Genomic DNA, 26196 nt, shown 5'->3' with positions numbered 1-26196 from the left:
CGTGATATCACACACCGTTACCGCCGTGCACCTGATTGACCACATCCGCCTGAGATTTCCCAGCATGTCCAATCAATACATTTGACCAATTTCGGTCTAAAAATGGTCAATTCATCGATAGGACAATTCTATGGGCATGTTCACAGTACTGCGTTGTAACTGATCATGTAATTCCAACTTGCTGCATGTATTAAAGTCTATGTTTGGTCTTCATAGCAGTTCTCACTCATTATAATGCATTTGAACGTATGCGTTGTGCAACTGACCCCTGTGAACCTAGCCTAAATCCAAGACTTTTAATTAAATGATCTGAGTGCTGTATTTCCGACTATAAATGCACAATCATTTTCAATTTTATCTTCAACAAATAAACATGATCATGGAATAACTAAAAAAAATGTATATATCTACCTATTCCCGAGCATGTCCATGGCTGTGGTCTTCTGGCCATCACTGCAGACCTCTTCTGCCAAGGGGTTTGAATCAGACTTTGTTGTTTCTTTGGTAAATTTAGCACCTGGTTATGGTTATGTGACCAATTGTGTCATTCAGAACATAGATATTTCAATGTATAAAAAAAATCAATACTTTACAATCCATATAAATATAGATCCATGGTCATCTATCTAGAAATACCTTTAGTCACAAATTAACTGTAGATGTTATAGTTCAAAGGGCCATATTTACTCAGGTTATCATAATCTGGAGAACACTAAAGCATGTAAGAGATATAACAAGTGATATAACAAGCCTGCCCTGGATAGGATTAGAATTTGTGAGTGCAGTTACAGAACACCTGTAACAAAAAAATCTCCCTCTGAGAAAAACGTACCTGGGGAGGGGGAAACCTCAGGGTCCCAATGAGGCTCCCCCGTCCTCTGTAGCCTGGGGGATCAGGCGCTGGCTCCCCACAAAACCTCCTCAACAAAGGCTGACAAATACTGCGCATGCACGGAAATATTTACCTACCGCGATCCAGCACAGCCGCACTAGCAGCTCTTTGTTCAAGCTAAGGCGGAAATAGCCGAGCCCAATCAATCCGCTGTACTGCGCAGGCGCAAAGAGCGGATACTGTGCAGTAGAGCGGATATGATCGGGCTCGGCTTTTTCCTACACGAAGAGCCACTACTGCGCCTGCGCTGTATTACGGTAGGTAAATATTTACCTCACCGCTGTTCAAAGGCTAGCAACGCTGAATCCCCGGGATTGAGAAGGACGGGAGAAACTTCGTTAGGATCCAGAGGTTTCCCTCTCCAGAGGTAAGTATCCCCCAGAGGGTTTTTTTCATTACAGACTTGCTTTCCCTCTTAGCAACACATTTATAAATAAATGCAGACGATTGTACATGTTTCATTTATTTATTTTTTCTACTGAGTCACCTTAATTCCAAAGGCATTACCAGTAAGTTAACATTATACGTTTTTTAAAATGCCTTATCCATTCAAGACAACACAAATCAATGTTCAAGAAATACTTGAAGAAACAAGGGAGCCTTAGTCATCAACATTTAAAAAGGATGTAGTAATTTCCAGATGAATTCATCAAGGTACTGCACCTTACTAAACTGATGTGAGAATAATCTCATGTGTGGTCAGCTACAGGAAAAACCTCCATTACGCATCATGTGATTCAGCTGTCTGACTGTACAGTTACCATAAAGCAGGACCTATATAGCTTTGCCACTGTTGAAGACTTAAGCTGGCCATACACTTATAGATTTCCACATTTCCACCCAATGTTCCAAAACGAAAGAAAGAAATGAATCGATTCAGAAGGCATCACCCCCAATCGACCTAGATTTTCTGGCCTGTCTGATTGATACTTTTCATCGATTTTTGGTCAAAATCAATCGAATCGAACATTTAAAGAAATTGATTCCTATCTGATTCGATCAGAGTTATTGAATCTGCAGGGAATCGAATGAGAAACCCTTTACAGCCAGTGTTCCCCAACCCTGTCCTCAAGGCCCACCAACAGTGCATGTTTTGTGAAAATCCACACAGGTAGGTAATCAGCTCTGCTGAGACACTGATTACCTCACCTGTGCATGTTTGTGGTTTTCTGCAAATCATACACTGTTGGTGGGCCTTGAAGACTGGGTTGGGGAACTCTGCTTTACACTGTTTCAGCAGCTAAAGTATGTTCTGAATAATTTAATGGAAACAAATGACATACATTTTGTGTGATTTCACACTTGTGCAATTTTTTTTGCAAATATAATGCAAAACTTAACTCAAATACTTAAGTTTTATTGATCAACATGGTTTAAAGGCACTGCAAACATTTAATGCATCAGGCTCAAAGTCACTTACCTTCAAATATTCTCTGATCAAACATACTGGAGAAGGCGAAAGAAAAGACATTAGATTCTATAAACAAGTAGTATAATATTGCATATGTGTAATGTACAGAATAAAAATACCTTTTGATTTTGAAATGAATGTTGTGCCGCTCTTCTAAGATTCGCTTAAGTTTTGGCACTCCATAAGTACAGGGACGTTTGAAAGGGATTTTATCAGGTACTCCTACTATCTCCACTGCTTCTGGGTGGCAGGCAATTTTTCGGTATGGCACAGGCACCATGTGGTCAAGGCCTAACGCTTCAGCTGTAAGCAGGAGAAAAATACAGCATGAGACACAGAGAACACAACTGGTCCTCAGTACCAATCTTCTATGAGTACACATATTTTAAAAGCCACTAACGTTTCTGAAGCATTTGGAGTCGGCGATTATTCTCATATCCAATTATTTTTAGATTTACGGTAGTTCCAAAAAAGAAAACATAAATGTAAAATGCCTGAGATTTATATTTTATATTATCACCAGCTGAAGACCTGGCATTGTTCAGGTATGTATTTGGTTGTTGTTGGGTCCAGTCTCATTTTGTAACCTTGACACAGAGTAAGTCAATTACCAAATTTGTGAGTTTTGGGGTCCATGGCATCAGTAATGTAAAAATGGAAGCAATTTAAATTTTCCTTTTGAAATCAAACAAAACTGATTGGCTGTTTATAGCTCCACCCCCTTTTGTGAATTTTATCCCGAGTCATCTGTAGCAGATATAAGTCCTCTGCCATTAACAGTGTAAGAATGGCATCAATTTAAATATTTCCCTTGAAAATCAATAGGTGAATTTTGATTGTAGGCTCCAGCCACTTTCTTGAATACTAATCCCAGTTACCCAGTGACCAACTGTGCCAAGTGCAGTTTACATTTTCCCATTTATAATGAATATCTGAAATTTGATTGGCTGTTTTATGCTCCACCCACTTTCCCTGAATCTTTTACCTTGGTCACCAAATGAGTGAAGTTTGGGGGTTCTGGCTTTATTACTGTCAGAATGGCAGCCTTTTAAATTTCCCCATTGACAATGACGAGAGAAATCCGATTGGCTGTTTGTGGTTCTGCCCAGGCGTACAGGGAGGACGTGAGGCCCCCAGAAAATATGTTCCCAGGTTATAAGGGATTTGTATACCAAAATTTGTTGAAATTGGTCACAGCGTTTTCAAGTGATGGCGGCACACACACACACACACACACACACACACACACACACAGACACACACGATTTTATATATAAAGATTATATTTCTGTTTATTATTATTTGAAAGGAACATAAATAGTCAAACACCACAGCTTCAAGTTTGTTTTTTTTAAATCATAATCTACATTAACAATATGTCTATCGTTTAGAACTGGGAGTTGTGAAAACAGATAATCCGGCTTATCTCTTTCCCTCAGTTACACTCATTTGCTTCCTGGAACATAATCTTTCTTCAGAGATGCTAAATAATAACAAGTTCACCCAGCTTCTTGCTTAGAGTGTTTTTCCATGTTTGTTGAAAAAAAAGATATAAACACGTATCACTGTTATAGAAGTCATTATGCAATTTATTGTGATCTCTCTATGTCAGTAGGCAACTAGCTAGCAAGTTCTAAAATTGCCAGAATCTGAAATCTCACCAATTTGCAACATTGGTTACAGTTCACAGTTTGGCGGTAACATGTTACATTAGGTTTTTGGGTTTTGGGTTTTTTTTTAACACTTGTGCTCAGCTACAAGGGCTGGCATTTGGAAGTACAGGTTTTCAGAGACACCAGTTCATTGGCACCGGTATTTGGTCATGACACATAGGAAACATCAACATTATAGAGTTGTAGGCAACATTGGCTGGACCCAATGGTGGGGGTAGTCAAATGCAAAATGTAAGCATCAGAGTTAAGGTCCATACAAAGTCAGTTGTATGCCAAATGATTGTCATTCAAAAACTGCGGCAACAAGCGAAGTGACTATCCACACAAAATGCAAGCATGCAATGAAACAATGTCATTTGAATGACATTGTACACACCAAGCAGACTCCATGATGCCTGCCCAATAGTTGTCGGAATTGATCTGCCAGTTGAGTCAGGCAGAATGCCTGATATCGGATATCGTCGTTGATGTTTATCTTCATTTGGCTACACTTTTTATAACGATTGTCGTCTTTGGACATTTCAAACAACATTTATATGACATTTGTACACAGCTTTAGTTTAGGCATTGATTAGGAGGATTTTGGTCAAATAGTATTTTTTTTTAATGGATAAGGTAAGGCATCACAAAGAGAATATTATAAAGGAGGCTAAGTACCAGGAAGGCTAGAGTTAAGCCCTGGGTGGGTGTAATATTAAGGAATTAAATGGTTTTGCAAAAAAATGGGTTGACACTATGAGGGAGGTTTGGGTTGGCATTAGGACAAGGTTAACATAAGGTTAGGATTAGGTGTCAGGAAAGAGATTTACTTTATGAAGGATCAGTTAAGAGTAGCTGAAAGATAAAGTTATATTGTCTTTTAGCTTCATTTCAAGCCCAACTAAACCTAAAACGGAACATGACAAATTCTCAAAGCAATTGCAGTACATTGATTAGTGTAAATTATAATTATTAAGTGCACATGTTCACCTGTTCATATAGGTTTACAGCCTCTGGTGTATAGCTACTTTCCTACTGTCAGATTGAGGTCCAGTAACTTCTCATCACCTACTTCATGCAAATTACATATATGCTTCCTCATGGAGATACATTCCTACTGAAATGCAGAGGAGCTTGAAAATCTAGTCTGACATCTAATTTCCTTTGTAATTAGAGTGTCACATGGACACAACAGCTAAATCCAGAGAGATCAGAAAGCAAGCTGTACTGTAGTGACACAATTGGCCTTTGAAAAGGACTGTTAAAATGTAGCTTGTTCACTTTAGGTTTTAGTTGGACTTTAACTTTTAACACTTACCATATCTGCTGTTAAACAGGATTTGGACACACTCCCTGAGGGTATTGATATCCTCGGTTTCCTTAATGAAACTGTCCCATTTGTCTAATAAGGGAAAAAAAATAGAGTATGAAAAGCTTTTCTTAAACCAACAAACAAAGGTAATAGCTGTGACTACAAATCAGGGTAATACAAATACTAGTGTGGCAAAAAATGTATTAATGTAAAGTTTTGGGTTGCTGAATCTGCACACAGAGGGGTGTATTCTCTAAACCAGGCATGGGCAAACTTGGCCCTCCAGCTGTTAAGGAACTACAAATCCCACAATGCATTTGCCTTTATGAGTCATGACTGTGGCTGTCATACTCCTGCTATGTATTGTGGGACTTGTAGTTCCTCAACAGCTGGAGGGCCAAGTTTGCCCATGCCTGCTCTAAACTGTGGTGATCAGAATAATGTGGGGAAAGTCTTATGCATGATGAGTAAAACATAATGCAATGCATATGTAATGCACGCTGCTGCATAAGACCTTTCCGCAGTTTAGTGGATATACCCCATAGTAACATCTTAAAGCTTCTACATGGTAATCATTTCCAAAACCTCATAACTAGTGATGGTCATGTCTAGGAGAATTCATGGAAGGAGCATGCTCGCTGCTATGTAAGGAGCATGCCTTCCTTAGATAGGAGCGTGACTTCCTTAGGAGCATGCCTTACGTAGATAGGAGCATGCCTTCCTATGCATAGTTACTATGTATAGGAAGGCAGGCTCCTATCTAAGGAAGCCACGCTCCTATCTAAGTAAGGCACTTCCTAAGGAAGGGACGCTCCTACCTAAGGAAGGCACACTCCTTACATAGCGGCCGCTCCTTCACATTAAGGTGTCCTGCTTTAGCAGTGCAGCTTATTGAAACAAGCCCAGTGTCTATTCATAAGTATGTCTGTTGCCACCAATAGCAGGTTCCATTTATGTAATAGATACACTACTAACCACTGCAGTGCCAACAAAAACAGGAGAAATTATATATTGTAATAAATTAATTGTTTTCCGTCACGACCACTTTTAGTGCAAGTGTAATTCTAGGTACACACAATGGAATTTCCTGTCAGATCGATGGGTTGAAACAATTTCTGACATGTCTGATCTGCTCCTCCTGATTGATAATGGGATCGATTTTGTGCAGTAGTGATCTGAAAATTGATCCCGTTATCAATTGGGAGCATATTGAACATGTCAGAAATTATTGTTTCAACTCCTGGATGTGACTGGAAATTGCATTGTGTGTACAAAGCATAAGTACTGCATCTGGATGTGTATATAAGCAATGCATGAAATAGTAATTTGTTTCCCTTCTTACCTGTCTTATCATGAACTATTGAAAAGAGGACACGTTTTGAGGCATGGACATTCTGTCTGAGGCTGCTATTGGGTACTGAAGGCTGAGGTCCAGCTTTTAGAGAACAAAACACATGCATCAGGACAGGTATATTTTCTAATAATCTTCAGACATGCGTTGCATTAACTTGTGTTGATAAGTTACAGCCCATTTCTATCTTATCACAACCCCTGCAACTAACTTGTGTACCCTGAATTGATGAATTAATATTTGATACACTATGGCCTCAATTCACTAAGATCATGCTGGAGATAATAAGGCAAGAGAAAACTTACCTCCACATAAGAGAGAGTTATCTTATCTCTTCATTCCTTAAGTTACCTCCTCTGTAGTTAAGTTACCTCCTCTGTAGTTATTTTACCTCCTCTGTAGTTATTTTCACATGCAGTTAATAAACAGCCTGTCTTTAACTCTGGAGTTATTTTAAGGATTGAAGAGTTAACTTAAAGACAGAAGAGTTAACTTTAGGTTTGCCTGAGGTAAAATGTTTCCTGAATACCACATGCCTTATCACCATGGTAACAACTCTAGAAGAGTTATTAAAGACAGGAGATAAGCTTAGTGAATTGAGGCCATTGGAACTTAAAGTAGCCCAATCAATTACAACCTCACAAAATGTAATACTCTCTGGAGACACTGGCAACCATTAACTAAAACTATGTTAGAATAACAAAATAGCATAAAGACATTAACAAATTTTACTAATTACTTCATACTCATCCCAATTTAATGAAAAAAGAAAATGACCTGAAATCTCTACTTGTTACTCCTATAACTTTCACTTACCATGCAAAGTAAAACAAGGTGCTTATTAGCTTCCAGTTTGTATCTTCTGTTGTGTATCTGATTAGTATAAATACAGTATTCCATTGCACTTTACAATTACCATGACACACGTAAAGAATAGAGATAATAACATGATACATGCAAGGATACTCCGGTGCAATTCAATAACACATTCGGTGGGGTAGCCCTTCCTGTAATGTAACACCTTACATCAGGGGAGGACTGGCCAGGGGGGAAGGGGGGCAATTTCCCCCCAGGCTGCCTCTCATTTAATGATTTAGGGCTGGTACAGTGCCTGGTACATGTTTTGTATAAGGCAATGTGAACCACTGGGCTGGCCGAGGGAAATCAATGCCTAATTACAGAGTAATTAGAGGGAGGGCAAGTTGGTAAATATAAACAGCATGATGCAGAGCAGAGGCTTGCCTACAGGTCCGTGGGAAAATATCTGTCTGATTTTGGGTGGAAATTGGTTAAGAGTATCGATCTGAGATGCGGGGAAATCTCGGGCTGATGTGGTCGATCCAGTGCGATAATCACGAACAATGAACGCGACGGAACTCTAAATGTTTTATGTGCCCCCCCATTGCCAGTGCATTATACTGTGCCTGTCACGCTGTCCCTCATGTGTCCTTACTGCATTTCCCATGTGACTTTTGGCATATAGCACATGGGGCACGTGTGTGTTGTAATTTAGGCCTGGGCTGCCGTGAAAATGGGCCTCTAGTTTGTGTTTTCCCTCCAGGCAAAAAGGTCCCAGTCCTCCCCTGCCTTACATTATGAGGAAAGAGAGGTATGACATAGAAGGGGAAAGGTCAGTAAGCCTTAGTGTCCTGACAAGGTGTTAGACAATATTGACACCAAGCTGGATCAGTAAGTGGATAACACATCCTAGGTCAGATTGTATGCTTGCCTGAGAGCATTATTAGTTAGTCTAATGCCTGGTCTACACGGCACGATGTGTCTTATTGATAAAATCCGACAGGTCCAATCTCGCCACGGCCGATTCCCCGCTCGATTCCCCGCTATTGTCCGCTCGCGGGGAACGAGCGGGGAATCGGCCGCGGCGAGATCGGACCTGTCGGAAGATAAGCGGCGCCGGCGGAGACGAGGGGGTATTGAATGCGGTGCACGCGCGGACGAGCGCGGACGCGGCGGGTTCGCGCGGGGATGCGGAAGAGTCAATTCTGCGGCTAATTGAGCCGCCGGATCGCTCCATGTAGACAGGCTTAAAGGTGGGCATACATGGTACAGTTTTTCATTTTTTTCGATTGGATAATTTAGTTCGATTATTCCATTAGATCGAATATAAAAAATTTTCCAGCATGTCCGATCTGATTTTTCACGAAAAAACAGGATAATCGTTCAAATTTCTTGATCGGAAAAAAAAACATTTTCAACTTTTATTTGATTCAATCATTTAGATCGAATAAACTGGATAATCGAACGTTTTTATTGTACCATGTATGGCCACCATAAAGGTGGCCATACACTCATTAGATTAGCAGCAGATAGATCATCAGATAGATTTCTGATCTATCTGATGTGTTTAGGAACATTTTTAACTAGGAACAGATTTCTAATAGATTTCAGTTTGAAATCTATTGAAAATCGATCTGATGGCATTTTTTTGCCATCAGATTTTCATTAGGGCCAATGCAAAATAATAAGCAATCTCAACAGATCGATCTAGATTTTCGAGCATGCCAGATCGATTGAAATCGATCTAAATTGGCCATAAATCGGCCGATTGGTCAATCGATTTGCAATCGAAAATAGATCGATCGATCGGCCAAAAATTGGCTGAATGTATGGGCCCCTTTAGAAGCTTGAACTAAATTATTTGTGTGAAGGGAGACTGTGCAGAAAATGACAGAGGGAATCAGCATTAGAGGAGCAAGAAAAGATGTAGATTAGTTGCATGCAGAGTTCAGGATGAAATCGGAGGGGATCCAATCAGTTCCTAGGTAGGTGACACAGGAGGGTGTTACAGTAATCTAAACAGGATATGATGCAGCAGGCATGTGTCCTGTGCAAGCAAAGGTCAGTGGTGAGAGATGTTTTTATTTGTAGTCAACAGCAAGTGATTAGCATGGGAATGCTAGATCTGAAGTTAGCTAGAGAAGGCTGACATGTCAAGTGAGGGTTTCTTGAGAAGATGCCAGTGGAAGAGGTAGTCTAAAGATACAATTTAGCATAGGTATGAATTACAAGAATGTGAGGAATAATGTGAGAAGCATTGGGACAAGGGAACAGGTAGTGAGGCAGGCTTTAGAAATTAGGTTGCCGTTCAGATAGGTTGCATGCAAGCTGTTAATGGAAACCAACATCCTCCTCTAGTGGTAGACAGGTCATGTGTATGCTCGGTGTGTATTCGACCCCACAAGTGGGGCTTGTACTCTTTTGCAGGTAGGCACTAGTCTGTTTTTAAGTAGCGCTGCTCATATCCTTGATATGTACTATTGTAATTTGTTTTTGGTCAGCTGCTCCCACTTAACAGCCATGCTTTTTGTGTATATGCAGAGCTTCTGTTTGGGTTCAAGGTGCGTTTGTAGTTCCTGGGGGGGCTCAGCGCATCTCTGATGGAGGCCATTCGGAGGCGGCCTGGTGTTGCGCTGATCCACCTTTTGCGCAATTTTCAATTTTCGATTTTATTTGATTAGCCGCACCCAGGCTATGCATATACATAGGTTAGGATTTAGTTAGTGTTAGGCCCCTCCCATGGAGGATTGACTTCTTCGCAGTGGGAGGGACAAGTACTTAATAGGTTGCATGCAAGCTGTTAATGGAAACCAACATCCTCCTCTAGTGGTAGACAGGTCATGTGTATGCTCGGTGTGTATTCGACCCCACAAGTGGGGCTTGCACTCTTTTGCAGGTAGGCACTAGTCTGTTTTTAAGTAGCGCTGCTCATTTCCTTGCTATAGAGTTTCATTAGGGCCAATGCAAAATAATAAGCAATCTCAACAGATCGACCTAGATTTTCGAGCCTGCCAGATCGATTGAAATCGATCTAAATTGGCCATAAATCGGCCGATTGGTCAATCCATTTGCAGTTCCTAGGTAGGTGACACAGGAGGGTGTTACAGTAATCTAAACAGGATATGATGCAGCAGGCATGTGTCCTGTGCAAGCAAAGGTCAGTGGTGAGAGATGTTTTTATTTGTAGTCAACAGCAAGTGATTAGCATGGGAATGCTAGATCTGAAGTTAGCTAGAGAAGGCTGACATGTCAAGTGAGGGTTTCTTGAGAAGATGCCAGTGGAAGGGGTAGTCTAAAGATACAATTTAGCATAGGTATGAATTACAAGAATATGTGAGGAATAATGTGAGAAGCATTGGGACAAGGGAACAGGTAGTGAGGCAGGCTTTAGAAATTAGGTTGCCGTTCAGATAGGTTGCATGCAAGCTGTTAATGGAAACCAACATCCTCCTCTAGTGGTAGACAGGTCATGTGTATGCTCGGTGTGTATTCGACCCCACAAGTGGGGCTTGCACTCTTTTGCAGGTAGGCACTGGTCTGTTTTTAAGTAGCGCTGCTCATTTCCTTGCTATGTACTAATGTAATTCGTTTTTGGTCAGCTGCTCCCACTTAACAGCCATGCTTTTTGTGTATATGCAGAGCTTCTGTTTGGGTTCAAGGTGCGTTTGTAGTTCCTGGGGGGGCTCAGCGCATCTCTGATGGAGGCCATTCGGAGGCGGCCTGGTGTTGCGCTGATCCACCTTTTGCGCAATTTTCAATTTTCGATTTTATTTGATTAGCCGCACCCAGGCTATGCATATACATAGGTTAGGATTTAGTTAGTGTTAGGCCCCTCCCATGGAGGATTGACTTCTTCGCAGTGGGAGGGACAAGTACTTAATAGGTTGCATGCAAGCTGTTAATGGAAACCAACATCCTCCTCTAGTGGTAGACAGGTCATGTGTATGCTCGGTGTGTATTCGACCCCACAAGTGGGGCTTGCACTCTTTTGCAGGTAGGCACTAGTCTGTTTTTAAGTAGCGCTGCTCATTTCCTTGCTATAGAGTTTCATTAGGGCCAATGCAAAATAATAAGCAATCTCAACAGATCGACCTAGATTTTCGAGCCTGCCAGATCGATTGAAATCGATCTAAATTGGCCATAAATCGGCCGATTGGTCAATCCATTTGCAGTTCCTAGGTAGGTGACACAGGAGGGTGTTACAGTAATCTAAACAGGATATGATGCAGCAGGCATGTGTCCTGTGCAAGCAAAGGTCAGTGGTGAGAGATGTTTTTATTTGTAGTCAACAGCAAGTGATTAGCATGGGAATGCTAGATCTGAAGTTAGCTAGAGAAGGCTGACATGTCAAGTGAGGGTTTCTTGAGAAGATGCCAGTGGAAGGGGTAGTCTAAAGATACAATTTAGCATAGGTATGAATTACAAGAATATGTGAGGAATAATGTGAGAAGCATTGGGACAAGGGAACAGGTAGTGAGGCAGGCTTTAGAAATTAGGTTGCCGTTCAGATAGGTTGCATGCAAGCTGTTAATGGACACCAACATCCTCCTCTAGTGGTAGACAGGTCATGTGTATGCTCGGTGTGTATTCGACCCCACAAGTGGGGCTTGCACTCTTTTGCAGGTAGGCACTAGTCTGTTTTTAAGTAGCGCTGCTCATTTCCTTGCTATGTACTAATGTAATTCGTTTTTGGTCAGCTGCTCCCACTTAACAGCCATGCTTTTTGTGTATATGCAGAGCTTCTGTTTGGGTTCAAGGTGCGTTTGTAGTTCCTGGGGGGGCTCAGCGCATCTCTGATGGAGGCCATTCGGAGGCGGCCTGGTGTTGCGCTGATCCACCTTTTGCGCAATTTTCAATTTTCGATTTTATTTGATTAGCCGCACCCAGGCTATGCATATACATAGGTTAGGATTTAGTTAGTGTTAGGCCCCTCCCATGGAGGATTGACTTCTTCGCAGTGGGAGGGACAAGTACTTAATAGGTTGCATGCAAGCTGTTAATGGAAACCAACATCCTCCTCTAGTGGTAGACAGGTCATGTGTATGCTCGGTGTGTATTCGACCCCACAAGTGGGGCTTGCACTCTTTTGCAGGTAGGCACAATTCTGTTTTTAAGTAGCGCTGCTCATTTCCTTGCTATAGATTTTCATTAGGGCCAATGCAAAATAATAAGCAATCTCAACAGATCGACCTAGATTTTCGAGCCTGCCAGATCGATTGAAATCGATCTAAATTGGCCATAAATCGGCCGATTGGTCAATCCATTTGCAGTTCCTAGGTAGGTGACACAGGAGGGTGTTACAGTAATCTAAACAGGATATGATGCAGCAGGCATGTGTCCTGTGCAAGCAAAGGTCAGTGGTGAGAGATGTTTTTATTTGTAGTCAACAGCAAGTGATTAGCATGGGAATGCTAGATCTGAAGTTAGCTAGAGAAGGCTGACATGTCAAGTGAGGGTTTCTTGAGAAGATGCCAGTGGAAGGGGTAGTCTAAAGATACAATTTAGCATAGGTATGAATTACAAGAATATGTGAGGAATAATGTGAGAAGCATTGGGACAAGGGAACAGGTAGTGAGGCAGGCTTTAGAAATTAGGTTGCCGTTCAGTTACCTAAGTGAAACATGTAAGAGTATAGATGGGGAAACGTATAGTTCAAGGAGTCAAGGCTCTTCCATCAAGACGTTTCTAATGTTTATTTTATCTGTGAAGTGTATGGTAAAATCATCTGCTGATGAACAGAAAGTAATAAGTGAAAGAGGAAAACAGAGCTAAAGATAGTGTTTGGGGTTATGAGACTGTGAGCATGTTAGGGAAGAAAAATAGATTTACCTTGCTTAGCTGAAGACAGACCATACCTAAGCTCTGATGTATTTGTATTTCTGAAAGACTATCTGAATTGCTGTTTACAAAAGTGTTGCTCAACCACCCTTGAGTCTGTCTTACACATTTTGTCAATTGACACGGCAAGGTCAATTGTGTTGAAGGGGAAACTACGTCCAGTGAAGCTTGTCAATTGACATGGCAAGGTCAGTGGTGGTGAAGGGACAACTGAGTCCAGTGAAGCGGTAATGGTAATATGGTAATGGGTGGCCACTAAGTCAGTATCAAATCAGGCTATGATAGTAAGTATAGTGAGTAGAAGTTGTAGGGGACCAGGGAATAATTGGTAGTCAAGCACTTAGATTTCAGCATAAGTATGTGAACCTCTGAGCTGGACTTATAGCAGAAAGGAATAAGACGAGGTTGTATTTGAGAAGGCCGTAGAAAAGTGGAGAATGAGAAACTAGATGGATAGCAAAGGCAAGAAAAGACAATGTCAAGTGTGTGTCTAAAGGATGAGGTAGGAAATGTAATGACTGCAGAGTTGTTACTATACTGGCATGTTGAAGTAACACAAGATGACTGTAAGGATTTGTGGAAAGAAAATAGGTCACCGAGGCACAGAGGTGCTTGGAGAAATTCACACTTGTGTGCCAGAATAAGTTGATAAATGATGGCAATGTAGAAGTGAGAAGATGATTGGATGCAGATAGAGTGAAAATCATATTGAGAAAGGAAGGGAAAAGACATACGCATGTGACTGGGTTGAAGAAACAGTGTTCTAAAAGAGTATTTCAACGCCTAATCCTTGTTTATTTCCAGGTCTAAGAATATGGCTGAAGTGTAAGCCTCCATATAAGAGTGATATAAGTATATATATATATATATATATATATATATATATATATATATATATATATATATATATATATATTAGTAAAGTTAGAGTTCATGTAGGTATGTGTGTTTTCATTCTATGCTAAGAGGCAGTTGCATAGAGCACAAGTTATGTGGGCTGGAACAACAGGAGGAAAGAGAGCTTTATTGAGGTTGCTAGGAATATGAGTGCTGAGTGGAATGGAGGGGTGCCATACTATGGGTGATAAAGTAAGACTTGGTTGATGGGATAAGAAATAGGTGGGAGAGGTACCAGGATCTTCTGAAGAACCTCACCAGCAGCAAGGAAAAGAGTGAGGATGTGAAAATAGAATCTGAAAAAGTGTTTGCTTCAAGATAGAAAAAATGATTTTAAAGTCTGCAGAAGACTGGAAGTTGGAGGATAGCAGGAGAGGTGAAATATAAATGCACTTACCAAAAGTAGATGGCCAAAGTGTGTTGGCTGATTTGAGTGAGCAAGGAAGTAGAAATAGGTAATGACAAGTGAGATGATCATAGCTGCATATGGTGGTGATAGTAATTCAGTGCTATTCAGGTAATTTTGGGTCAGATCTTCAGACGAGCATAGAATCCTCATAGGACAATTCTGTTCAGTTCTGATGCTATTTGAAATCAAATATTATCAAAAGCACTCAGAAAAGTTGCCCTTTGAAAGCAATGCTTCAGAAACTGACAGAAGCTATACAGCTATGTGAACTGAATCTTCAATACGAAATTAACTTTTTTTTTATTATAGCATGGCAGAGCATAACCTAGATGAGGTACATGTTTACTTATTATTTGCTTCCCTTGTCAGGATTCTTGATAAAGCCTTTCTCCAGATTACTTGTGCAAGTGGCTGGATAATGTACTCTGATAATGTACTCTAACACAGTAGACCAGGGTTTGAATCTCGTCTCTTCCTGTTCAGTAAGACAGCGCCAGTAAGGAGTTCTTGGGCAAGACACCCTACCACTGATACTACCTACTGAGCACGCCTTAGTGGCTTCAGCTCTAGCGCTTTGAGTCCACCAGGAGGAAAGCTTGATATAAATGTTCTGTCTTTTTTTTTGTCTTGTCATAAATGGAGGAAATCGTACAATATGGGCCTGATGTACTAGAGTTTTCAGACCAGAGATCACTGAAGAACATAAGTCTGTCCATAAACTTTGGTTTAATCAAACACTGTCCTCTTCTAAAGCTGGGCATACACCTGTTAATGTGTGGTAGCTCTAGTAAACAACTGATATCTAGCTGACATTATTTATTTACCATGCTTTACACCTTGAATCAGCTGATATTAGAAAGATTTTAGTATAAATCATGTCCACTGTCAACTGCATGGCCGTTAACTCTGTACCACTTAATGCAGTACTGCTCTATGATGCTCATACTCTGCTCTTGCTTCCCCAACATGTTCCTGTCTGCATCATTTGTTCAAAGAACGGGCATTCCTAATCAATCCTTGATCAGTATTATTCTGTGATGCCCTTGTTTTTTTGAAAAACATTTGCATTAGATTAAATGTGTTTATATCATATAATTTGTAATATATTAAAATATTGTACTTAGTTTAACAGGGCTGTTGGGAGAACTTCAGTAAATCAGACCCACTGCATGTTACAGTAAGTGTGGGTTCAAACCTAGATATTAATATAATTTAAAGCATGTAAATGCAAGCATTTCAGATGATAAAAGTGGGCTAATTTACTGAGCATAATATTGCCCTCACCTGAACACTCCAGGAAGTCTTGCGTCTGTTCTCCTGGTGACTTGTGGGGAGGCACATCATTTGCTGGGTTATGTCCCGGTATATTAGAGTGCGCCTCCTGCTTTAGCTCCATACAAAGCTGGCTTGGTAAAGGGACATTGTACATGAAGTTTGTTATAACTGGTGGATTATCATGGTTTGTTGTTATGGACACTTTGGGACTCAAACCTGCATCAGGAACTACTTTTGCTGTGGAGACAGGAGAGCAGTTGAAATCTGCACATGGTTTTGATTCCCTGTTTGGTTCTTCCATGGGTCTGTAGGAAACAAAATAGCATCACATAAATAATAAGCAAAATATACTGCATATTTTATCCATTTACCACATGATCCTTTAAACTGAACAGCAATGCTGAAATCCAAATCTGATTCAGGGTAGGCCGATGACTGACAGAAGCAGTCCACAGCATGGGATCTTTCATGTACAGTAATATATTCTGTCCCACACTGCCCTTGTCATCTAGTCATTAACAAAGAGTAAAGAAACAAGCCTTTCATGAATGCAATAACACACGAGGCTAGGGCAGTACGGTTCCAGAGATCTAAAGAAGGTACTCGGCCCTTTGAAAGGCCTTTTCACTTTTTTTCACTGAGAATTCAAGCAAGAAGATAGACTGACAGCTGAGAACAAAAATGGGGGCCATGGCAAGTTTGTGAAAACTACATTCATACATTAGGCTCACTATTATTGGCTTTTTACTACATATTACCTTCTTAGCTTAAACTGGAGGTGATGACTGTGCTCTAAAATAACCATTAGACTTTTTAGGCTGTATTCGGAAGGCTTCTGAAAATGGATCCCATCAGGAAGGCCAAGCACCACTAATGAATTAGGGTCCTTCATAATCTTATCATATGGCACAGGAATGACATTTGACAACCCCAAGGCTTCACCTGAGAGAAAATGTGAAATAAATATGTTTGTATAGTTAAATCATATTAGATAACATAATAGATTACAAAATGAATGTGGGCTGAAAGTGCACACTATTAGTTTAGTTGTGGAGAGACGTGCTTCCTTGACAACCCAGCCGCAACGTCACCATGGGCAGAGGTAAAACAAAAGTGTACGCCTGGGAATAAGATTTGCGGCAGGACCTGCCTTGGAAGAAGCCGTCAGGCATAGGTCAGTGCACTGCATCCACCCCTAACCCTGTATAAAGATGTTATTATATGTTATGTGACTGACTGATGAAAAACCTTCAGCAGAAGTGCTGGTCTCCTCTCCTCTTTTGCATTACAAGTAACTGAATATTCAAATCCAGAGCACACTGCAGTTTACCATCTTTACACATGTGGCACATGTGTAAAGCTGGCACACCAGCTGGGGTCCCTCTATGGTAGTGCTGGTGTCCATTGTCCGTTTCTTGTAACAAACATTTGCATGTACAAGAATAATAGGAAGAGAAGAGTTTGGAGAAAAGAAGGAACGGTTGATGGTCTAAACCACAGGTTATCATCTGTGAACCATGGTGGAGGCAAGGTTGTGGCATAAGCTTGTATGGCTACTAGTGGAAGTGGGTTATCTATGTTTATTGATGATTAGGCTTGTTTGTTTATTAATGCTAGGTTTTAATGAAATTTTGCAGCCCTGCACGCATGCACACACCCCCACTGCTGCTCGCGACCATCTGCTGCTCCCTGCGCCGGCACACATGAACTCATGTGGATGCAGACAACTGCAGTTTTATTAGGTAAGATGTGCCTGACAGGAGTAGCATGATGAATAACAATACATAACAATACTTGGTCCCTCAGAATGCCCTGGGAGGAGAATTCCACATAGTTAATCAGTCTAGGCTGATTGATTTAACCACTTAAAACCTCTCCATTGAGGGGTTAAAACTGCACATTTTAGCAAAATGGATGTTTATTTAATTTCCTGATTGCACTAATTAGTGGACAAATAGAACGTTTTAAAATGTCCACTTTGCCTTCAAGGAAACCAGAGATGAAGAATACTTACCGTTTTATACATACCTGGGGCTTCCTCCAGCCCCATAAGTCTGGATCGCTCCCACGCCGCCGTCCTCCGCTGCCCCTATCGCCGGTACCGGGTCCTGTAACTTCCTTCAGTCAGGGCTAGTCTGTGCAAGAGGAAGTGCACGCTGTACGTATCTCTCCAGCGGCTGCTGGTTGTGACTAGCCAAACTAATGGGACTCGATACAGGCAGCAGAGGACGGCGGCATGGGAGTGATCCGTGCACATGGGGCTGGAGAAAGCCCCAGGTATGTATAAAACAGTAAGTATTCTTCATCTCTGGTACACTTTAAGCGGTTAAAGTATTAGAGGCAGAACATCAGCACTGCAGTAAGGCAACTGGCATTGTTTGTTAGAAAATGAAGATTGAAGCCTCCATGTTCCTCTTAAGCTACATTCAAATCCAACAAAGTACACAATCAACACCACGACATGACCACGCCCATTTTTTGGCGTGACGCGCTACGCGCTGCGCTACGCTACACGACTTTTCTGCAAACCAATTAATTGAATGACCCACTCATTTGCATGACATGGCCACATTTAAAACAAGTGCGGCGTTCAAACTACGTTTTACACACATGGCCAACTGCATGGTATCAGCCCAACAGTCGTGCGAGTTGATTGGCTGGATGGATCGGGCAAATCGACTGTTATCAGTCGTCCATCTACTCGTTTGCCACACGTACACACGCCTGATTGTTGTCCAACACACCAAAATGAGACGACAATCAGGTTGCTTGGTTGAATGTGTCTACGGGTCTTTACTTCAGGTTCCAAAAGAATGAAAGGTTCTGACTAGAAGAAATTGCTTATCATTATTAGATGCAGCAAGTTAAAGCTAGCCATACATGCATCAATCCCCCCAATGTTGTAAACGGATCGGTAAATTTTAGATTGGATTGTGATCACTCCTACCACATACGGCACCTTAATTTTTTTATGATTTTTGCAGGAAATGCAATGGCATGGCCCATTTGCCCTGCCCCTGATAGATGTAATTTTTTTGTCCTATCCAATCAATTGCAGGCCCCCATGGAAATGCGATCTATTGGACATGTTGTTAGATTTCTGATGATTTGATCAGAGTAATCGAATCTGCCAGGAATCTGGAAAACAGATGTGTGTATGGGTACATTAAGACTAAACTATCAAATCAATACAGACATTAAATGGCCAAAACAGGCTCCTTTGAGCAATCTGTGAGATACTGCAAACAATGGAAAGCTATCTAATAAGTTATAAATTATATAACATAATATCAGCTGCTCAAATATTATCCTTTTGTGTGGAACAAAGCCTGTGCAGCTGTGACTCTCGTCATAAAAACTGCAGCCTATGGCAATGCCAGCCTGTGGTGCTGGAGGTGTCCAGTGATTCGGGTTCGGACAGGGCTGTTTAGTGGTTTATTTGATGCCTACAAGTTAAGTCACTCCTACAAGAGATAAAACAGGCTCTGACAACAGCTGCCAACACAAAGCTAACATTTGACCAGGGGCTCTAAGTTCACTTCTTTTAACTTACATACAGAGGAGCTGAGGCATGAAATAAATATGTAGTGCATATCATCTTATCAAAACAACTGCAGATGATGCTTGTTTCTAAGGCTACAGGACTTGCTACAGTATGAGGCCTGAGAACATTACTTATTCCTTTTCAGCATCAGACACAGAGCCCTGAAAGTCACTTTACTTCTCTGCAGCTTATTTTATTACTGCAGACTCAACAAGAACAATTATTTTACCAGAATTCCAATTAGTTCGAGATTACTGATACGGCTCAAGAATGACAAAACTCATAGATCACTGTCTGGGCTGCAGCAGTGAAGTATTGTACCGTGTTAGCCATCAGTAAAAGCAGGATGATACCACACTGCGAGCCCCTCTGAGGAACAGTTAAATGAAAGACAATATGCTCTGTACAGCACTGCAGAAGATGTCGGCGCTAAATATTAATAGCATTTATTGCCTAACTTAAAAAGAAAAAGAGTTAGCTTTTGGGTAATAAGTCTTCTTCAGACTTTATTCCTGCCTGTGTTGGAGCAGTAAGCTAGTTTGTGATTTCCTATCAACATTCCTTTCAAGTATATTAATTAAGTTGATACATACTATAAACATCTATAATAAACTGTTTAATCATTCACCTCTTCCCACTGATATGATAATGTATACATAAATATATGCATGAATTCAAATTCAAACCTCAATCATATAATCATTTAGTTAGGGTAAAGGCTATCATATTAAGATCTCCCCTAACCCAAACCCAACTAAAGCTGTGCACACATGTACAAGATCTGTAGGCCAAGATAATATTTCATTATTGCTACTGACAGCAATTAACAAACAGTCATTATACAGATATGTTGCTTAGCTGCTAGTAGTATGTTTTTTTCTATGGAGAAAGAAGTTATGAAGTCTGCCTTTACTGACCTTATTCTAAAACATAGTAGGAATCTAGTACGCAAAGCAGGTGTTCCAGGTGTGCATTGCTGTTTGCATTTTTAGCAAGTGGTAATACAGCGACAGCCCGCTGTTTCAGGTGTCAGCCTTTCTTCAAGCTGTTTCAACTTGAAACAGCTTGAAGAAAGGCTGACACCTGAAACAGCGGGCTGTCGCTGTATTACCACTTTTTAATGTTTCAATAAAAGAGCTTTTGTCACGCCTGGAAGTGCCAGCCTCCCATACGTTTTCCACATTGATTTGATCCAGAGGTGTGAGGATCTTTTGGGCTTGGGCACCCTTATCCCTGCTTTGGAAGAGTGCCACTCTTTTTACCAGTGTCTTTGCATTTTTAGCAAAGCATAGTGTGTGGTAAGACATCATTGCATAGGCTCTAGGCCCTCTAGATTGTAAGCTTGCAGGGACCTCCTCGTATTGTTTCTTATTGTTTCTTATTTTGCTGTAATTTAACGAATGTGTACCAATTTAAGTGATATCTCAGTACTATGTACTTAACTGTGTATTTATTTGTACTTGTATTACCGGATGTGATGACTGTACAGTGTCTTGAACTTCTCATGCGTATATGTTCCCCAATATTTGCTTTGTACTATGTACAGCGTTATGGAAGATGTTGGCACTATATAAATAAAAATAATAATAATAGGGGGGTCTGCTCCACATCGGAAATAAACGCAAGTGCCCTGCATACTATATATGACCCATGATCGTTCGCGGGTTTGGGCTGCCGTACACACACTTGATTATCGGCTGAAGCGGTCATTATTCGCTGCCTCAGCTGACTATAATCAGGCGGGTGTATGAAGCTTTGCACCTTGCTTCATGAATACCTGCACAAAGCAGCAGCCATTCTTATTCATGACTCTTAAACAGTGAGTGGCAGAAACACTGACTTATAGGGCTCGTTCACATTGTGTGCGGTGCTTTTAGTTATGATGCACCACACATTGTTTGCGATACGCCATCTTTGTTATCTATTTTCCTCATATTACAGGAATTTCTGCAGAACATAAACACACTATTAAGAATCTATCGGCTTATATTTTAGAGAACACTATGAGTGCCTGCATATATTGACAATAGTTTTAACTACATTGAGAAATGCAAAAATGAATTTATTTTTCTCTTATTTACTGATGAAAGTTGTCACATTTTCTTCTTACTATAAAGCACATCAAAGATTTCCTCCACCATCTTCCTGAGGAGGTAAATATCAGAACTGGGGCCTGGGGAGACTCTTTGGGCATTCCACACACAGTCCCTGCTTCTCCTCTGGACATCATTCTCCTGATCCTTTCTGTGAGCACCCGCTGAAAAACAAACAAACAGTTTGGTCAGAAATGAGAACCTGTGGCATCCCTGAGCAATGTATGTGTCATTGAAAATGACACCAATATAATGCAGAAATCTAAAATAAGCCACTAAAACTATAGCCAGTGTAGGGGAACACTTGAGGACACTTCCTGTTTGAAAGCTTCATGAATATGTTTCCTAACTGATCACCTGTTTCTGTATAGCATTTAGGGCCAGAATTCTTCCATAGATTTCATAAGACCATATAGACCTGAGTTTATGAAGAGTCTCTAGCTAGGGTGCTTGACCGAGCTTAGACACCTGAGACAAAGCAGAGGAAAAGCAGAGTACATGCACCCACAGGGACAACATTTTTATATATATATCTAGGTAAACCTGGATTACTTAAAACAAAAGTGTAACTAGGGAAGATTGCACGTGACTGCAATGCCACACACATGTATTCACCACTTTTCAGTCTGCATCCTGCTATTTATGATTGCAAATGTTCATCAGTTCAAAAGAACATTAATAATGAGGCACACTGATCGATCTTCTTTTTCAAAGGTACTTTCTGTGAGAGACATAAAGGGGCTGCTACTGCTTTCTTACTTTTTGGAAAAAAGCAAAAACAAAAACAAAAAAAAGCAATATGCACACCAGAATATATATATCAAGGAAAAGCGCTACACCTCACTCCGGAATGCACTACAATGTACTCACTCAGCTGGAGCGGCCCCTTCTATATATATATATATATACAATACAATGTCCACAGAAGGCAGCGCTACACAACTTAAACCATGGGGCAATATATGCTCTAAAAGTTCATATAGGCTTTATGTGATCCACATCCACTTCTAAATGGTTAATCTTCTTAATGTTCTCAGTGTCTTCCTAATTCTTCCTACTACCTCCACCAACACCCCGTGAGCTAACACTCACCGGACACAAAGACCTCCACTCAGGTCTAGTAAAGCCTTGGGACACTTCGGGCCATCCCCCACCACACCAAGAACGACTTGTCACCACTCTGTTTCTTTTACAGTAGATGTATCTTCAAGCGTATAAACCTCAAAACAAATGCCCCACATACTGTAAAACCATCCAAATTTATTAAAATATAAAAATGATTGCACTCACAAACTTTCTTCTTTGTATTATGGCATAGAATTTGGGTACGGGCTCTCCCCCGTGTAGTTGGGCCCCGGCTGGCACCTGTAGTTCCTATATGAACTTTTAGAGCATATATTGCCCCATGGTTTAAGTTGTGTAGCGCTGCCTTCTGTGGACATAATATGCACACCAGAGCCCATATGCAATTCACTTTTTCTTTTATGCTTTCTCCTAGGTGATAATTTTTCATCTTCTGTTTAAAATTTTTCAGCATTTCTCAATTTAAAAACTACCAAAAAGTAGTGGAAAAGCTACTATCAAAATTATTGTGTGTATTTTCTTGCTGGCTGGGGGTTTAAAAGGCATTTTATTGATAAAACTATGGAGAAAAAGTGATTACATATGGGCCCAAGTGTTCTGACTCCATTGGCAGCATTCTTGCTGCGGGTGTGAGACTCTAAAGGCCCGCAACAACAACACGTTTTTTCCAAACCATTTATTTGTGAGAAATGTGTTACACTATGTTTTACAGTGCACGCCCCCATTGTACAATTATGAATGACCACCATGTTGGATTAAATTGCGGAGGACTCTTTTGATCCTCACTGACTTGTGCGGGCTTTGCCGCGATCTTGTGAACAATCGTTACGGTGCAAAAGATGTTTGCAGATTCGGCCAGATGGATCGGGGGAACGATGGTTCATCAGCGGAGATCCTGGATCCATCTGGCCATAATCTGCCTGTGGGTACTTAGTTTAACAATACTGAAGACAACAGATCAGTATAACAGCCAGGCTACTTGCATTCTTAAGATAAAAATAAAAACTGTACAGCTTCTATATTCCTTTTATGTTTATATTCCTTTTATATCAGGTTTCTTTTGACAGAAAGTCCAAATTTTGCTTGGCAAATGTTGATAAAAATGAATATACAAAAGGTGGTGCAATGTGATACGCTCTTATTTTTTACTCGCCTTAACAAAATTGTGATAATATTAACTGTCCGGAATCATTTCTTTCATCAAATTAGTAAATATGAGAGAATGCTGATTAATCTGTAATAACAGTTCCCAGTGCAGACAGTGTATGCAGAAGAGAAAATGGTTGTTTTTTATAACATTATCGTTTTTGAGATCTGAAACTTAATGATGTCACCAGATCATTTAGGATCCATAAGAAATGAGAAATTGGGCCATGTGCAATTCACTATTTCACCTATGAGAAAAAATTTCATCTTCAATTTAAAATAACATTTTACCATTTGCAATGGAAAAAGTATCAAAACATTACTGAAAAAGTATTATCAAAATTATGTTGAGCATTTTTTTGCTTGCTGATGATTTAAAAGTCATTTTATTGACAAGATTAAAAATTTCAACTAGGAGAAAACTCGGGTGAAAATTTGAGGCCCTTTAGATTCTAATTTTCCTAAGGTTTTGATTTCTGCATGTTTATAATGCATTTGTTTAATTGTTGTAAATAACTGATAAGTGGTAAAAAGAATGAAGCTGTAGAGAAACAAAAAGGGATACTATTAAACTCCAGGGGGGAGGAACAGACCGATTTTGCAAGTAAAGGAGGTACAAAGGGTATTGGTGAACTTAAATTTGCAGGGAAATGAAAAGCCTGGAAATTAGTATGATGGGGTTAGGCTGAATATATTAAAGGCAAGAAAGCCAGTTCATGGCTAAATAATCTTGTTGAGAAGTAGGACTACCTACTTATGTATTTATGTAATGGTAACCACAGCATACAAGTTTAAATAGAAACACTTTCCTTTCACTTCTTGAGGACCCTCCTCAAAATAAAAGGTTCAGGGAACTGCGGTACCAATCTCTAAGGATACAAGATCAAGAACACACATCATGCTAACTCTAGTAGAACATGATGCTGCTCAGACTAGCTATTTATATATCTTATCATATATATATATATATATATATATATATACATATACAAGCAAACATATACAAGCAAACTGTAATAGCAATAATGTTACATACGTGATTAATATCTGTACCTTGTTTCCTGTTGGACCTTAATAGACAGATTTTTTTTTTTAACGTGTAAATAGAATAATGTACAGTTTAAAGATTGACCATGCCAGTCCAGGTCGCATTGTCCCAAAACCAAGACAAACCATCCATCATTCATATTCTTTAAATATCGAGAGGCAGTCCAGAACTCACTTGCCCATAAAATGAGTCAGGCGGGATCATGTTGTCATCCTTGATCATTTCTCGACCATGAGAAAAATAGAAAATGTGCTAAGTGAGGCCCAGTTCACATCTAAAATCGCTAAACGCTAGCGATTTGCGTTATCATTTCAGCGGGTAATTTTTCCACGATTTAATGCAGAAAAATCACTGGACAAATTAATGTTTTGGGAGCGATCGTGATAAGTGGTTCTATACATGCTAATCGCAATCGCTCCAGAATCGCCAGCAAATGCTGCAGAAAACGCATTTGCGATTAGCGATAATCGCAAAACACCCGCGTTTGCGGCAGTGAAAACATTGCCATAGGCTAGCGGTTTTAAAAAACGCTAGCGGTTAGCGGGAAATCACGCAGTTCCTGCTTAGGTGTAAACGAGCCCTAACACAATAGTTGCCCTAAATGAATAGCAACTAAATCTTCAAGCTCTTGCCTAACCTACTTGGCGGTAATCCCGAGCTAGGGTTGGGGCGGAAAACCGCAGCTAAGAGCGGTAATCCCGACCTCTGCTCGGGGTAGCCACCGGAGGCTGTGTGCAGAGTACAGCGAGCAATGGGCGTTTCTACATACCTCCCGGGGGATCCCGACGTCGGCCACCATTCTTCTTCCTCTCCTCTGGGGCTCTGCTTCCTCCTGGTGAGATCGCCAGCTGTCGTCATGACGACAGTCGGTAATTTTACTTTAGAGTTGCAGCGCCACCCGGAGGATGGAGGCATAATTGCAGCGCTGGAGCCAGGGAGGTGAGTGATTGTAAAACTGCTGCAGATCTCCCTGACAGCCAAGGGGGTTAAAGGTAATATCCAGGCTATTAAAAAAAAAAGGATCTACTTACCCGGGGCTTCCTCTCGCCCCTGGAAGCTGCTATTTCCCATGCCGCAGCTCCGCTCCCAGCTGCTGGTTCCCGGTCCCCTCCGGTGCAGAGGCTGACCTCGGCAGGTCGTCCTCTGGAAGAAATGCATTTCTTTTTTGTATGTGTTTACATGTATTTTAAATTTTACAATTTTCACGATAGTGGTCCTTTAAAGCAGGGCTGTGGAGTCAGTACAAAAAACATCCGACTCCTCAGTTTATGAAACCACCGAAGACTAAGTGAACTTCTCTCCTTTTTGTCCACTTTCAGGTGTGATTTTTAAATTGTCCACACCTTTTAGTTGCCCCAGGTGAGTTCAACCACTTTAGGATTCTTGGTACGCATATCGGATCGGGGGGGGGGGGGGGGGGGTAGATATGCGTACTGCTATGTTACCG

The 26196-nt window shown here is 40.7% G+C and overlaps 1 protein-coding gene across 7 annotated transcripts in view; it reads right to left on the bottom strand.

The window, feature by feature from the left end:
* Nucleotides 1–26196, bottom strand: part of GTF2IRD1 (GTF2I repeat domain containing 1) — a 157898-nt gene that overhangs the window by 55815 nt on the left and 75887 nt on the right. For 6 of the 7 annotated variants that reach the window (XM_068268532.1, XM_068268533.1, XM_068268528.1 and 3 more), the window contains exons 4-11: nt 21490–21636; nt 16594–16777; nt 15845–16140; nt 6610–6702; nt 5274–5357; nt 2423–2606; nt 2313–2338; nt 412–517 (exon numbers count right to left, since the gene is read on the bottom strand). In XM_068268532.1, coding sequence (XP_068124633.1) covers nt 412–517; nt 2313–2338; nt 2423–2606; nt 5274–5357; nt 6610–6702; nt 15845–16140; nt 16594–16777; nt 21490–21636 — 1120 coding nt within the window. The remainder of the gene's footprint in view (nt 1–411; nt 518–2312; nt 2339–2422; nt 2607–5273; nt 5358–6609; nt 6703–15844; nt 16141–16593; nt 16778–21489; nt 21637–26196) is intronic. The other variant, XM_068268531.1, reaches the window with a different exon arrangement.

This window comes from Hyperolius riggenbachi, chromosome 2 (assembly GCF_040937935.1).
Source record: "Hyperolius riggenbachi isolate aHypRig1 chromosome 2, aHypRig1.pri, whole genome shotgun sequence".
In the NCBI taxonomy this organism is placed as follows: Eukaryota; Metazoa; Chordata; class Amphibia; order Anura; family Hyperoliidae; genus Hyperolius; species Hyperolius riggenbachi.
The sequence above is the reverse complement of the archived record's forward strand: the minus strand, read 5'-3'. Positions and strand labels throughout refer to the sequence as shown.